This window comes from Dendrobates tinctorius, unplaced genomic scaffold (assembly GCF_039654945.1).
Source record: "Dendrobates tinctorius isolate UK_male_01 unplaced genomic scaffold, ASM3965494v1 ptg000265l, whole genome shotgun sequence".
Lineage (NCBI taxonomy): Eukaryota > Metazoa > Chordata > Amphibia > Anura > Dendrobatidae > Dendrobates > Dendrobates tinctorius.
In genome coordinates, this window is record NW_027361932.1 from 350,538 (window position 1) to 364,948 (window position 14,411).

General features: G+C 46.4%; 1 protein-coding gene across 1 annotated transcript in view; it reads right to left on the bottom strand.

Moving 5' to 3' along the window:
* The window catches only part of LOC141069541 (uncharacterized), a 39,234-nt gene that overhangs the window by 8,405 nt on the left and 16,418 nt on the right, over positions 1–14,411 (bottom strand). The window contains exon 2 of the mRNA XM_073559194.1: positions 66–222. Coding sequence (XP_073415295.1) covers positions 66–222 — 157 coding nt within the window. The remainder of the gene's footprint in view (positions 1–65; positions 223–14,411) is intronic.

A 14,411-nucleotide genomic window follows, 5' to 3' on the forward strand; every position in this document is an offset into this window, starting at 1 on the left:
GCCCTGGCTGAAAAAAAAAAAGTTACATCTAACATTTTTTTTCACATGTGGTGTGTAATATTTACCTTCTAGTGACCATTGTTTCCCGGAGGAACGACAGGGCTTGTGTGTACTTGTACTTGCTCCTGCGTCCTCCAGATCCACTCGGGGCCCGCATCTCTTTATTGAACTCCTTCTTGAAACGATCCCTCACAGACCGCCACCGATTCACAATTCTGTTCCCTGAAACGAGAAAGGAGTGGTTACTTAGTATACAACATCAGTGTTTCCCAAACTCCAGTCCTCATGGTCCCCAGGGGTCATGTTTTCAGGATTTCCATAGTAAATAGAAATCCTGAACACATGATCCGTGGGGACCACGAGGACTGGAGTTCGGGAAACACTGGTTTACATCAAGCAACCGGTACTGTATATACTTACGCTCTTTAATCTGGGCCCGAACATCGAGGTCCTCCCAGCGGCCCACAAGGAGCGAACAGATTTCCTCCCAGAGTCGTCGGGTAACGATAAGGTCAGCGTGGCGGCGGTCAGCCATATTCCAGAGCGGCTCCCTTTCTCTGACGAGATCGATGAGGTGGTCCACATCGAGTCCTCCATCCTCACCGTCAGAGTCGGGAGCACGCTGTGAAGGCTGTTAAAGAAAAAGACAAAAATAACATAATTAGCCTCCACAAAAGAAATGAAATAAAAAGTGCAAAAAAACAAAGCAAAAATATTTATACTTACACGCTGGTGACCGCCGCGTTGCTGTCGCCGACGACCCTGGAAGGCACTGCGAGGACCTCTTGGCCGAGCACCAGATTGGGAAGACTAGAGAAGAAAACAAAAAATGTTATATCTTTGGATGTAGGCATTTGTTTGCTGTGTGTGGTCTGCAGAACATTGTTTTCTATGTGTTGTGTGTAGTGTGATGTTGTGTTTCTGCGTTTGATGCAAAAAACTTACCAATTGTGAGCCCACTCCAGGTGTCTGTCCACCCCTTCCTTCTTCTTCTGGGAGCTCCTCTTCATCTTGTGAATCCAGTTTTGAAATAAAAGGCAATGAATAGACATATATTACAGAGATGATGGATTTTGGAAATAAAAACTTACCGTCAAACGCTGACGATGCGAGGGAGGGCTCCCAGAAGATGATGTGCTGTCTTCCTGGTGGCCACACTCCATGCCTGTGGGTGGTGTTCCACCTGCTGCCATTGCTGCTGCTGCATCTATTGGGTGGCTGTTGAATAAAGAGAAACAAAGGGCCAATGAATATCTTGATATTCAATAGCCCTAGTTTGGAGGAATGGGGGATTTGATAATTACCGTCTCTCATCTGCTGCTGGCCTCCCCTCCTCAGCATGTTCCATTTGCTGCTCCATTTGGGGTGGTGGTGGTGCTGCAGTGGTCTCCTGCCTTCTCCTGCTGCGCTTGGTTGCTTTCTTGGGTGGCATGTTGGGTGTGGCTGTGGGTCCCACTGTCTTGCTTTTATATATGTCTTGTGGGCAGAGCTACTGAGCATGCTCAGACCAAAAAAACCGGATCCGGCTTTCGCCGGATCAGGCGCATTGCGGAGCTCATAGGCTTTCATTGTGTGAAAAAGACAGACGCGCCGGATCCGGCGTGTCCGGCTTTTTCGCCGGAGACAAAAAACGTTACAGTAGCCGTTTTTTCCAGACGCCGGATCGCGACACATTGCCGGATCCGGCGAAAACCGGATGAAACGCATGGCCATCCGGCGCGATCCGGCGCAAATGCAAGTCAATGGGGGGGAAACCGGATCCGGCATTGCATTTCGCCGGATCCGGTTTCTGTCAAAAGCGCCGGATCGCGCCTGACGGCGAAAACCTGATGTGTGAAAGAGGCCTAAGAAAGCTGAATAACGATGAAACCATTTTTAATGAACAAATTTCTGAGCTGAAACAATGTTTTTTGCAAAGGGGATATCCTATGACTTTATTAAATGAAGCATATGAAAGGGTAAAAAAATTCTCTCAGATGGATTTATTAAAGGAAAGGACTAAAAAATTAAATAGTGTAGTCAAACCTCCAAAAAAAAAATTAAATTTTTGTTTCAAACATAGTGCAATGGATAGAGCAATACATGCAGCAGTGAGAAAACACTGGCATCTCATTGATGCAGAAAAAACCTTACACAAATGGTAAATTAGTACCGCAATTTGCATACAAAAGGGCACATAATATAGGTGATTTATTAGTACATCATAGACTTCGTCCCCCTCAAAAAAATTGGCTACGATATTTTTCCATAAAAGGAAATTATAAATGTGGTCACTGCAAATACTGTCATTCATCTGACAGGGAATTCTATACATTTTGGCTCTATTGAACATAAGGTACAAAACTACATTTCTTGTCAAACTAAATTCGTGATTTATATTATTTTTTGTCCATGTGATTATTTTTATATTGGAAAAACTATACGACCACTTACGATACGTTTTGGTGAACATTATAGATCTATTACATCAGGATAGGGCTCACTGCGATTAATCAAGCATATTCAAGATGTGCATAAAGCTAACCCAGAAATTTTGAGTTTTGCAGGGATTGAAAAGGTCAATTTTCCACCTCAAGGAGGCAACCATGACAGAGCTTTATTGCAACAAGAAGCAAAATGGATCCTGAAAGCGAACGCACAAGGTCCTTTGGGACTAAATGACCGGATCGATCTATCAGTATTTTTATAAAAAATGTTATATAAAAAATTGTATGTAAAGTTATTTAGATTATAATCAATGTCCGATTTGTTTGTGACAAAAATGAAATAGTTACCAAGACATTGGCAGTAAAAGACACCAAAGCTCATCACACCAGTGAGTTTCTCCAGGTCTTGGTGGAAAAGGTTCTGCAAGACTATGAACTTAAAAAAGAGCAAGTTCTTTCTGTCGTAACTGACAATGCTTCAAATATGATAAGTAGTATTAAGCTAATGAATGAGAGTAATGATGGTGACCAGCAGCTAGAAGAACATTCTGGGTCCACAGACACAGAAATGTTTGAAATAGAGGAACACAGTATTGTAACTGAGGAGCAAACTGAAGTTGCTTCAGATGAACAGCAACATGACAGTTTAGATCAGGGGTCCCCAACCGCCGGTCCGCGGCCCAGCACCGGGCCGTTGCAGTGCCCTTGCCGGTCCGCGGACACAAGGGGAGCCGGGGGGCGGTGCAGCAGCTGATACTCACCCTGCAACCCGCGGCGGCTTCATCCCGCGGCGGCTTCATCCAGCGCTGAGCGGTCACGTGCTACCGCTCATTTAAGGTCATGAATATGGACGCCACTCATCTCCCATAGGCGTGGCGTCCATATTCATGGACCTTAATGAGCGGTATCACGTGACCGCTCCGCACAGGAAGAAGCTGAAGCGCCGCGAGATGCAGGGACGTGCAGCGACGGGAAGGAAGTTCAGCGACGTGAGGGTAAGTATGATGGGGAGGATGGGGGAGCCGAGCGGAGCCATAAGGGAGGGAGAATGGGAGCGGAGCCATATACACAGGGGAGGGAGAGTGGGAGCGGAGCCATATACACAGGGGAGGGAGAATGGGAGCGGAGTCATATATACTGGGGAGGGAGAGTGGGAGCGGAGCCATATATACAAGGGAGGGAGAGTGGGAGCGGAGCCATATATACAGGGGAGGGAGATTGGGAGCGGAGCCATATATACAAGGGAGGGAGAGTGGGAGCGGAGCCATATATACTGGGGAGGGAGATTGGGAGCGGAGCCATATATACAGGGGAGGGAGAGTGGGAGCAGAGCCATATATACAAGGGAGGGAGAGTGGGAGCGGAGCCATATATACAAGGGAGGGAGAGTGGGAGCAGAGCCATATATACAAGGGAGGGAGAGTGGGAGCGGAGCCATATATACAGGGGAGGGAGAGTGGGAACGGAGCCATATATACAAGGGAGGGAGAGTGGGAGCAGAGCCATGTATACAGGATGGGACAGGGGAGCCATGCATACAACAGGGGGAGCCACACAGAGCTGGATGGGGGGGACCACACATACATTTTCTGATGATTAGAAAATAATCAGCATGTACAGTACTCCAGTACAATTGTTCTTAAGTGCTCAATGCTCCATTTCCTTGTAGGTTCCAATCATCATTAGCAGTGACGGTCATCAGTAGAAGTAGCCCAGTGCTCCCACTGAAACAGAGAAACAAGCCAGGTGCTCCCACTCATTCAAAACCTATGGTGAATTTAGTCACATTAAAAATGTTATAATTAAATGATAAATATGCACTGCTAAACTACAACCGCGTCCATAGCCCCGCCCCCTTATGACCAAAGCCCCGCCCCTGTCACACCTCCATCCCCGCCCTGCCGGGCCATGGAAGAATGGTCTTGGTTCAAGCCGGTCCCTGGTGCAAAAAAGGTTGGGGACCACTGGTTTAGATGATCTTGTTGAAACTGTGTCAATATGTTCTTTCATTCATCACATGCGCTGTGTTGTGCATACGCTACAGCTGGCTATAAGAGACAGTCTGCAAGAAGGACATGCTGCTGCACTGATTGGCAAGGTAAGAAAATTGGCTACTGGTGCCAGAACCCCTAAAGTTGACTCAATTTTGAAGAGACGTGCTGGAAAAGGGGCAATTATTGATCAAGCCACACGATGGGGCAGTACTTACTTAATGATTCAGCGCTTGGTTGAACTGAAAACCTTTCTTGTAGACATGGCTAACCCTCAACTGACGCTAAATGAAAGTCAGTGGAATCAGGTGACTGAGCTGGAAAAATTGCTAGAGCACCCATTTACAGTGACTAAAAAATTACAAGCAGAGGACTTAACTCCAGGTATTTTCTTAAAGGAGTGGAAGAACCTGATGTTTCGCCTGTCCCAAAGAGGAGGGTTAATTGCAAGTGGCATTGCTACATCAATGAAACTGAGAGAGGAGCTACTATTACAAAATAACATTCTTTTGGCAGCTGTTTTTGTAGACCCAATGCATCAGATTCTTCTAGATGATCAACAGCTAAGTAAAGGAAAAGAAGCTCTGTTTGAAATAGCAGTAAGGATGAAAGGGTTGCAGAACAGTCAGGAGGAACAAGAAGAATTTGGTCATCCTGCCACATCTTCACCCTCATCATCAACTGATGAAGAATTTAATTTAAAAAAATATTTGGATCACAAGGACCGTGCAAAGCGTTCCCGCATAGAAGAGTCATCCCCATCAAGGAAAACAGCCAGTACATTTCAGCAGAATTTTTCATGTGCACTAAAAGAAATTGAGAAATTTGACCGTTCATCAAAAATAACAGTGCAACAAGCGATTCCTCTGTATCCTGACATTGTCAGAGATGTTGCCCGAGTGGTTACTGCTTTGCCACCAACACAAGTTAGTGTAGAGAGGTTGTTCTCTGCTCTCAAAATAATTAGAGCAGATTTGAGGGCATCCATGAAGGAGGATCTGACAGAGGCAATACTTTTTCTGAGGACAAATTTATAGATTTCTTCTTATTAACTGCATAAAAGTGTTTATTGCATATTTACTTACAGTTTAGAAAAGTTTATAAAAGTTATTTGCTATATTCTAATTGTATTCTAATAAATGTAGTTTTTGCTCTAAGTGGTCTGATTACTTATATGATGGTGAGAAACTGAATAAGCACGATGTTTAATATTTTACAACAGTAAATTTGTTATTATGAATTGGCCATTTATGAAGGAGTCGGAGTCTGATAAAATCCAGGAGTCGGAGTCGCAACTGTGGCTTACCGACTCCACAGCCCTGGTTATAATATATGGCCCTGTTGGCAAATAGATCCAAATCCCATTTTGCAAGAGGGTGGGGTAGTTTGGATGCAAGCCCTGATGGGACCAATAGATGTGGACAAAACCGGTGTGTGAAAAGGCCCTAATAACTGCGACCAGGCTCTAACTCATGGATTTCAATGGGGGTTTGAGAAAACAGCAGGGCTTAGCCGTTCTAGGCCGCTGCTGTAGTGGTCAGAGCCTGGATAGAATCATTCTTGTCTCAGCCATGAAAGGCTTAGATGGGAAAAGCCTTTTAACCTCTTCCCGACCGCCCACAGTAGATAAACGTTGGCGCTTGCTGGGCTTTGTGCAGCGCCGACGTTTATCTACTGTCGGCGGTTTTGTGCCCCCCGGGACCCCCACGTACCTTATAATGCAGGGATCCCGGCGCAAAATGCATGCTGGGACCCCTGACATCATCGAGACCTGATTGGTTCAGGTCCTGATGACGTCAGATCACAGCAGCCAATGAGAGAGCTCGCTGGGAAAAGTTTGTTGTAGCAACAAACTTTCCCAGCGATCTGCCTTATAAAAATGCTGTTTCTCCTCAGATCTCCTGTCAGTGAGAGATTTGAGGAGAAACAGCGTTACAAGTGCTGCTGGCAACAGCTGTGCCAGGCAGTAATTGTGCTATAAAGTAAAAAAAACAATAAAAAACCCAGATAAGGCAGGTTAGGGCTAGTAACAGTTAGGGTTACTGTTAGGTTAAAGTTAGGGTTACGTCAGTCCCGTGACGTCAGTCAGTCACGACACGACACGTCAGTCAGTCACAACACGTCAGTCAGTCACGTCACGTCAGTCAGTCACGACACGTCAGTCACGTCAGTCAGTCAGTCACGTCAGTCACGACACGTCAGTCACGACACGTCAGTCACGACACGTCAGTCACGTCACGTCAGTCACGACACGTCAGTCACGTCAGTCACGACACGTCAGTCAGTCACGACACGTCAGTCAGTCACGACACGTCAGTCAGTCACGTGACGTCAGTCAGTCACGTGACGTCAGTCAGTCACGTGACGTCAGTCACGACACGTCAGTCACGACACGTCAGTCACGTGACGTCAGTCACGACACGTCAGTCACGTGACGTCAGTCACGACACGTCAGTCACGACACGTCAGTCACGACACGTCAGTCACGACACGCCAGTCAGTCACGTCCGTCACGTCACGTCCGTCAAGTCACGTCAGTCAAGTCACGTCAGTCACGTGACTGACGTGACGTGACTGACGTGACGTGACTGACGTGACTGACGTGACGTGAGTGACGTGACTGACGTGACGTGACCTGACGTGACTGACGTGAGTGACGTGACTGACGTGACGGACGTGAGTGACGTGACGTGAGTGACGTGACTGACGTGACGTGACTGACGTGACTTGACTGACGTGACTGACGTGACGTGACGGGACTGACGTGTCGTGACTGACTGACGTCACGTGACTGACTGACGTAACCCTAACTTTAACCTAACAGTAACCCTAACTGTTACTAGCCCTAACCTGCCTTATCTGGGTTTTTTATTGTTTTTTTTACTTTATAGCACAATTGCTGCCTGGCACAGCTGTTGCCAGCAGCACTTGTAACGCTGTTTCTCCTCAAATCTCTCACTGACAGGAGATCTGAGGAGAAACAGCATTTTTATAAGGCAGATCGCTGGGAAAGTTTGTTGCTACAACAAACTTTTCCCAGCGAGCTCTCTCATTGGCTGCTGTGATCTGACGTCATCAGGACCTGAACCAATCAGGTCTCAATGATGTCAGGGGTCCCAGCATGCATTTTGTGCCGGGATCCCTGCATTATAAGGTACGTGGGGGTCCCGGGGGGGCACAAAACCGCCGACAGTAGATAAACGTCGGCGCTGCACAAAGCCCAGCAAGCGCCAACGTTTATCTACTGTGGGCGGTCGGGAAGAGGTTAAAAGGCTTTTCCCATCTAAGCCTTTCATGGTTGAGACAAGAATGATTCTATCCAGGCTCTGACCACTACAGCAGCGGCCTAGAACGGCTAAGCCCTGCTGTTTTCTCAAACCCCCATTGAAATCCATGAGTTAGAGCCTGGTCGCAGTTATTAGGGCCTTTTCACACACCGGTTTTGTCCACATCTATTGGTCCCATCAGGGCTTGCATCCAAACTACCCCACCCTCTTGCAAAATGGGATTTGGATCTATTTGCCAACAGGGCCATATATTATAACCAGGGCTGTGGAGTCGGTAAGCCACAGTTGCGACTCCGACTCCTGGATTTTATCAGACTCCGACTCCTTCATAAATGGCCAATTCATAATAACAAATTTACTGTTGTAAAATATTAAACATCGTGCTTATTCAGTTTTTCACCATCATATAAGTAATCAGACCACTTAGAGCAAAAACTACATTTATTAGAATACTATTAGAATATAGCAAATAACTTTTATAAACTTTTCTAAACTGTAAGTAAATATGCAATAAACACTTTTATGCAGTTAATAAGAAGAAATCTATAAATTTGTCCTCAGAAAAAGTATTGCCTCTGTCAGATCCTCCTTCATGGATGCCCTCAAATCTGCTCTAATTATTTTGAGAGCAGAGAACAACCTCTCTACACTAACTTGTGTTGGTGGCAAAGCAGTAACCACTCGGGCAACATCTCTGACAATGTCAGGATACAGAGGAATCGCTTGTTGCACTGTTATTTTTGATGAACGGTCAAATTTCTCAATTTCTTTTAGTGCACATGAAAAATTCTGCTGAAATGTACTGGCTGTTTTCCTTGATGGGGATGACTCTTCTATGCGGGAACGCTTTGCACGGTCCTTGTGATCCAAATGTTTTTTTAAATTAAATTCTTCATCAGTTGATGATGAGGGTGAAGATGTGGCAGGACGACCAAATTCTTCTTGTTCCTCCTGACTGTTCTGCAACCCTTTCATCCTTACTGCTATTTCAAACAGAGCTTCTTTTCCTTTACTTAGCTGTTGATCATCTAGAAGAATCCGATGCATTGGGTCTACAAAAACAGCTGCCAAAAGAATGTTATTTTGTAATAGTAGCTCCTCTCTCCGTTTCATTGATGTAGCAATGCCACTTGCAATTAACCCTCCTCTTTGGGACAGGCGAAACATCAGGTTCTTCCACTCCTTTAAGAAAATACCTGGAGTTAAGTCCTCTGCTTGTAATTTTTTAGTCACTGTAAATGGGTGCTCTAGCAATTTTTCCAGCTCAGTCACCTGATTCCACTGACTTTCATTTAGCGTCAGTTGAGGGTTAGCCATGTCTACAAGAAAGGTTTTCAGTTCAACCAAGCGCTGAATCATTAAGTAAGTACTGCCCCATCGTGTGGCTTGATCAATAATTGCCCCTTTTCCAGCACGTCTCTTCAAAATTGAGTCAACTTTAGGGGTTCTGGCAACAGTAGCCAATTTTCTTACCTTGCCAATCAGTGCAGCAGCATGTCCTTCTTGCAGACTGTCTCTTATAGCCAGCTGTAGCGTATGCACAACACAGCGCATGTGATGAATGAAAGAACATATTGACACAGTTTCAACAAGATCATCTAAACTATCATGTTGCTGTTCATCTGAAGCAACTTCAGTTTGCTCCTCAGTTACAATACTGTGTTCCTCTATTTCAAACATTTCTGTGTCTGTGGACCCAGAATGTTCTTCTAGCTGCTGGTCACCATCATTACTCTCATTCATTAGCTTAATACTACTTATCATATTTGAAGCATTGTCAGTTACGACAGAAAGAACTTGCTCTTTTTTAAGTTCATAGTCTTGCAGAACCTTTTCCACCAAGACCTGGAGAAACTCACTGGTGTGATGAGCTTTGGTGTCTTTTACTGCCAATGTCTTGGTAACTATTTCATTTTTGTCACAAACAAATCGGACATTGATTATAATCTAAATAACTTTACATACAATTTTTTATATAACATTTTTTATAAAAATACTGATAGATCGATCCGGTCATTTAGTCCCAAAGGACCTTGTGCGTTCGCTTTCAGGATCCATTTTGCTTCTTGTTGCAATAAAGCTCTGTCATGGTTGCCTCCTTGAGGTGGAAAATTGACCTTTTCAATCCCTGCAAAACTCAAAATTTCTGGGTTAGCTTTATGCACATCTTGAATATGCTTGATTAATCGCAGTGAGCCCTATCCTGATGTAATAGATCTATAATGTTCACCAAAACGTATCGTAAGTGGTCGTATAGTTTTTCCAATATAAAAATAATCACATGGACAAAAAATAATATAAATCACGAATTTAGTTTGACAAGAAATGTAGTTTTGTACCTTATGTTCAATAGAGCCAAAATGTATAGAATTCCCTGTCAGATGAATGACAGTATTTGCAGTGACCACATTTATAATTTCCTTTTATGGAAAAATATCGTAGCCAATTTTTTTGAGGGGGACGAAGTCTATGATGTACTAATAAATCACCTATATTATGTGCCCTTTTGTATGCAAATTGCGGTACTAATTTACCATTTGTGTAAGGTTTTTTCTGCATCAATGAGATGCCAGTGTTTTCTCACTGCTGCATGTATTGCTCTATCCATTGCACTATGTTTGAAACAAAAATTTAATTTTTTTTTTGGAGGTTTGACTACACTATTTAATTTTTTAGTCCTTTCCTTTAATAAATCCAACTGAGAGAATTTTTTTACCCTTTCATATGCTTCATTTAATAAAGTCATAGGATATCCCCTTTGCAAAAAACATTGTTTCAGCTCAGAAATTTGTTCATTAAAAATGGTTTCATCGTTATTCAGCTTTCTTAGGCCTCTTTCACACATCAGGTTTTCGCCGTCAGGCGCGATCCGGCGCTTTTGACAGAAACCGGATCCGGCGAAATGCAATGCCGGATCCGGTTTCCCCCCCATTGACTTGCATTTGCGCCGGATGGCCATGCGTTTCATCCGGTTTTCGCCGGATCCGGCAATGTGTCGCGATCCGGCGTCTGGAAAAAACGGCTACTGTAACGTTTTTTGTCTCCGGCGAAAAAGCCGGACACGCCGGATCCGGCGCGTCCGTCTTTTTCACACAATGAAAGCCTATGAGCTCCGCAATGCGCCTGATCCGGCGAAAGCCGGATCCGGTTTTTTTGGTCTGAGCATGCTCAGTAGCTCTGCCCACAAGACATATATAAAAGCAAGACAGTGGGACCCACAGCCACACCCAACATGCCACCCAAGAAAGCAACCAAGCGCAGCAGGAGAAGGCAGGAGACCACTGCAGCACCATCAGCACCACCACCACCCCAAATGGAGCAGCAAATGGAACATGCTGAGGAGGGGAGGCCAGCAGCAGATGAGAGACGGTAATTATCAAATCCCCCATTCCTCCAAACTAGGGCTATTGAATATCAAGATATTCATTGGCCCTTTGTTTCTCTTTATTCAACAGCCACCCAATAGATGCAGCAGCAGCAATGGCAGCAGGTGGAACACCACCCACAGGCATGGAGTGTGGCCACCAGGAAGACAGCACATCATCTTCTGGGAGCCCTCCCTCGCATCGTCAGCGTTTGACGGTAAGTTTTTATTTCCAAAATCCATCATCTCTGTAATATATGTCTATTCATTGCCTTTTATTTCAAAACTGGATTCACAAGATGAAGAGGAGCTCCCAGAAGAAGAAGGAAGGGGTGGACAGACACCTGGAGTGGGCTCACAATTGGTAAGTTTTTTGCATCAAACGCAGAAACACAACATCACACTACACACAACACATAGAAAACAATGTTCTGCAGACCACACACAGCAAACAAATGCCTACATCCAAAGATATAACATTTTTTGTTTTCTTCTCTAGTCTTCCCAATCTGGTGCTCGGCCAAGAGGTCCTCGCAGTGCCTTCCAGGGTCGTCGGCGACAGCAACGCGGCGGTCACCAGCGTGTAAGTATAAATATTTTTGCTTTGTTTTTTTGCACTTTTTATTTCATTTCTTTTGTGGAGGCTAATTATGTTATTTTTGTCTTTTTCTTTAACAGCCTTCACAGCGTGCTCCCGACTCTGACGGTGAGGATGGAGGACTCGATGTGGACCACCTCATCGATCTCGTCAGAGAAAGGGAGCCGCTCTGGAATATGGCTGACCGCCGCCACGCTGACCTTATCGTTACCCGACGACTCTGGGAGGAAATCTGTTCGCTCCTTGTGGGCCGCTGGGAGGACCTCGATGTTCGGGCCCAGATTAAAGAGCGTAAGTATATACAGTACCGGTTGCTTGATGTAAACCAGTGTTTCCCGAACTCCAGTCCTCGTGGTCCCCACGGATCATGTGTTCAGGATTTCTATTTACTATTCACGTCAGTCACGTCACGTCACGTGACTGACGTGACGTGACTGACGTGACGTGACTGACGTGACGTGACTGACTTGACGTGACTGACTTGACGTGACTGACTTGACGTGACTGACTTGACGTGACTGACTTGACGTGACTGACTGACGTGACTGACTGACGTGACTGACTGACGTGACTGACTGACGTGACTGACTGACGTGACTGACTGACGTGACTGACTGACGTGACTGACTGACGTGACTGACTGACGTGACTGACTGACGTGACTGACTGACGTGACTGACTGACGTGACTGACTGACGTGACTGACTGACGTGACTGACTGACGTGACTGACTGACGTGACTGACTGACGTGACTGACTGACGTGACTGACTGACGTGACTGACTGACGTGACTGACTGACGTGACTGACTGACGTGACTGACTGACGTGACTGACTGACGTGACTGACTGACGTGACTGACTGACGTGACTGACTGACGTGACTGACTGACGTGACTGACTGACGTGACTGACTGACGTGACTGACTGACGTGACTGACTGACGTGACTGACTGACGTGACTGACTGACGTGACTGACTGACGTGACTGACTGACGTGACTGACTGACGTGACTGACTGACGTGACTGACTGACGTGACTGACTGACGTGACTGACTGACGTGACTGACTGACGTGACTGACTGACGTGACTGACTGACGTGACTGACTGACGTGACTGACTGACGTGACTGACTGACGTGACTGACTGACGTGACTGACTGACGTGACTGACTGACGTGACTGACTGACGTGACTGACTGACGTGACTGACTGACGTGACTGACTGACGTGACTGACTGACGTGACTGACTGACGTGACTGACTGACGTGACTGACTGACGTGACTGACTGACGTGACTGACTGACGTGACTGACTGACGTGACTGACTGACGTGACTGACTGACGTGACTGACTGACGTGACTGACTGACGTGACTGACTGACGTGACTGACTGACGTGACTGACTGACGTGACTGACTGACGTGACTGACTGACGTGACTGACTGACGTGACTGACTGACGTGACTGACTGACGTGACTGACTGACGTGACTGACTGACGTGACTGACTGACGTGACTGACTGACGTGACTGACTGACGTGACTGACTGACGTGACTGACTGACGTGACTGACTGACGTGACTGACTGACGTGACTGACTGACGTGACTGACTGACGTGACTGACTGACGTGACTGACTGACGTGACTGACTGACGTGACTGACTGACGTGACTGACTGACGTGACTGACTGACGTGACTGACTGACGTGACTGACTGACGTGACTGACTGACGTGACTGACTGACGTGACTGACTGACGTGACTGACTGACGTGACTGACTGACGTGACTGACTGACGTGACTGACTGACGTGACTGACTGACGTGACTGACTGACGTGACTGACTGACGTGACTGACTGACGTGACTGACTGACGTGACTGACTGACGTGACTGACTGACGTGACTGACTGACGTGACTGACTGACGTGACTGACTGACGTGACTGACTGACGTGACTGACTGACGTGACTGACTGACGTGACTGACTGACGTGACTGACTGACGTGACTGACTGACGTGACTGACTGACGTGACTGACTGACGTGACTGACTGACGTGACTGACTGACGTGACTGACTGACGTGACTGACTGACGTGACTGACTGACGTGACTGACTGACGTGACTGACTGACGTGACTGACTGACGTGACTGACTGACGTGACTGACTGACGTGACTGACTGACGTGACTGACTGACGTGACTGACTGACGTGACTGACTGACGTGACTGACTGACGTGACTGACTGACGTGACTGACTGACGTGACTGACTGACGTGACTGACTGACGTGACTGACTGACGTGACTGACTGACGTGACTGACTGACGTGACTGACTGACGTGACTGACTGACGTGACTGACTGACGTGACTGACTGACGTGACTGACTGACGTGACTGACTGACGTGACTGACTGACGTGACTGACTGACGTGACTGACTGACGTGACTGACTGACGTGACTGACTGACGTGACTGACTGACGTGACTGACTGACGTGACTGACTGACGTGACTGACTGACGTGACTGACTGACGTGACTGACTGACGTGACTGACTGACGTGACTGACTGACGTGACTGACTGACGTGACTGACTGACGTGACTGACTGACGTGACTGACTGACGTGACTGACTGACGTGACTGACTGACGTGACTGACTGACGTGACTGACTGACGTGACTGACTGACGTGACTGACTGACGTGACTGACTGACGTGACTGACTGACGTGACTG